Source organism: Echinops telfairi, unplaced genomic scaffold, assembly GCF_000313985.2.
Source record: "Echinops telfairi isolate 266 unplaced genomic scaffold, ASM31398v2 ScPeMD7_7420;HRSCAF=8458, whole genome shotgun sequence".
Taxonomy (NCBI): domain Eukaryota; kingdom Metazoa; phylum Chordata; class Mammalia; order Afrosoricida; family Tenrecidae; genus Echinops; species Echinops telfairi.
The window spans coordinates 6,057,394-6,059,613 of record NW_022111320.1 but is presented as its reverse complement, the minus strand read 5'-3'; the positions used below and the strand labels follow the sequence as shown (position 1 = coordinate 6,059,613).

Genomic DNA, 2,220 nt, shown 5'->3' with positions numbered 1-2,220 from the left:
CAACCACTATGTCACCAGGGCACCTATGTTACATAATAGCATGCATAAAATGCTATGGAAAACAAATAAGATAATACTTATTTCTATGAAGAGAGTTGGCCAGAAGAAGAAATCATCCTTGATCTGGGCCCTAAAGGATAAATGAGAGTTTACAAATTGGTAAGGTAGGAAATGACATTCCATGAAAGAGATGAGCAGAAGGAACTGTCTCTCCAACCCCTACGCCCCAAATCTCGGGTTGACATAAACAGTGTTGATAATCTCTTTTCTTTCTCATTACAGGGCACTTGAATTGGCTGTAAAATATAAAACACATGTGGATACTGTTCTTGCTTATCGTCAAAAGTTTTTGGAGACATTTGGTAAACATGAAACTAACAAACGATACTTGCAATATGCAGAAGGTGTAAGTATTACATAATATTTTATAATAATGTATATTGTTGTTGTTAGGTACCATCGAGTCAGCTCCGACCCATAGCGACCCTATGCACAACAGAACGAAACTGCACGGTCTGTACACTCCTCACAATTGTTCCTGTGCCGGAGCCCAGTGAGGCAGCCACCATGTCGATCCATCTTATGGAGGGCCTTTCTATTTTGTGGGACCCCTCCACTTTACCATACATGATGTCCTTCTCCAGGGACTAGTCTCTCATGGCAATATGCCCAAAGTGTCATATAGAATAAAGTCTTGCCATTTTTGCCTCTAACAAGCACTCTGGCCTTACTGCTTCCAATAAAGATCCATTTGTCCTCTTAACAGTCCATGGTACTTTCAATAGTCTTCTTCTGCACAATTCAAATGCATCAATTCTGCTACAATCTTCCTTATTCGGTGTCCTACTTTCGCATGCATGCGATGCAAGGAGGATACCGTGGCTTGGGTCAGGCGCACCTTAGTCCTCAAAGTAACATCCTTGCTCTTGAAAACTCTAAAGAGCTCTTGTGCAGCAGATTTACTTATGCAATGTGTCTTTTGATCTCTTGACTACTGCTTCCTTGAGCATTGACTGTAGAAATCAAGACAAAATCCTTGACAATTTCAACCTTTTCTCCATTTATCACGATGTGACCTAGTGGTCAGGGTGTGGAGATTTGATCTTCTTTACATTGAGTCATACAGGAGGTTACCATCCTTGATCATCATCAGCAAGGGCTTTAGTTCCTCCTCACTTTCAGCAAGCATTGTTATGTCATCTGCATACTGCAGGTTGTGAATAAACCTTCCTCCAGTCCTCATGCCACCTTCTTCATAGAATCCAGCTTCTTTGATGATTTTTCTCAGCATACACATTGAGCAAGTATGGTGAAAGGATATAACCCTGACACACATCTTTCCTGATGTTAAACCATGTAGCATTCCTTTGTTATGTTCATACAATGGTCTCTTGATCCCTCTACAAATTCTGAATGAGCACAATGAAATGTTCTGGAATTCCCATTCTTCTTAAGGTTATCCACAGTTTATCATGGTCCACACAATGGAATGCCTTTGCATAGTCACTGAAACACAAGTACACATCTTTCTGATATTCTCTGATAGCCATCTGACATCGGCAATGATATCCTTGCTCTTTGTCCTCTTCTGAATCTGGCCTGAACTTTGGGCAGTTTCTTGTCAATGTACATTCAGCTGCACCCATTGTTGGATGATCTTAGCAAGACTTGGTTTGAGTGTGATATCAACATCATTCGGTTGGGTCCCTTTCTTTGGAATGGACACAAATATGGGTCTCTTCCAGTTAGTTGGCCAAGTAGCTGTCTTCCACATTCCCTGGCATAGATGAGTGAGTGCTTCCATGCTCCTTCAGCTTTCGGAAACATCTCAATGGGTCAATTCCTAGAGTCTTGGTTTTGGCTAATGCACTCAGTGCAGTTTGAACTTATTCCTTCGGCACCATTGGTTCTTGTTCACATGCTCCTCTTGAAGTGGTAGGCAGTCAACTAATTATTTTTTGTTACAGCGACTCTGTATTGACTCTGTGTATTTTTCCCATCTTTTCTCGATGTTTCTTGGATCATTCAATATTTTGCCTATAGAATCTTTTGACCTTGCAACTCAAGGCTTGCATTTTTCCTTCAGTTCCTTCAGTTTTAGATGTGCTGAGCATGTTCTTCCTGTTTGGCTTTCTAATTCTAGGTCGCAGTGGGGAGACAGTCCTTCTTCATTGTCTGTTCTTAGTCTGAAAGCTCCATTGAAACTTGTTCTCTTTGGGT

The 2,220-nt window shown here is 41.1% G+C and overlaps 1 protein-coding gene across 1 annotated transcript in view; it reads left to right on the top strand.

The window, feature by feature from the left end:
* IFT80 (intraflagellar transport 80) overlaps window positions 1-2,220 on the top strand; it is a 183,342-nt gene that overhangs the window by 166,808 nt on the left and 14,314 nt on the right. Inside the window, exon 19 of the mRNA XM_004704111.2 lies at window positions 283-406. Within this exon, the coding sequence (XP_004704168.1) occupies window positions 283-406 (124 nt within the window). The remainder of the gene's footprint in view (window positions 1-282; window positions 407-2,220) is intronic.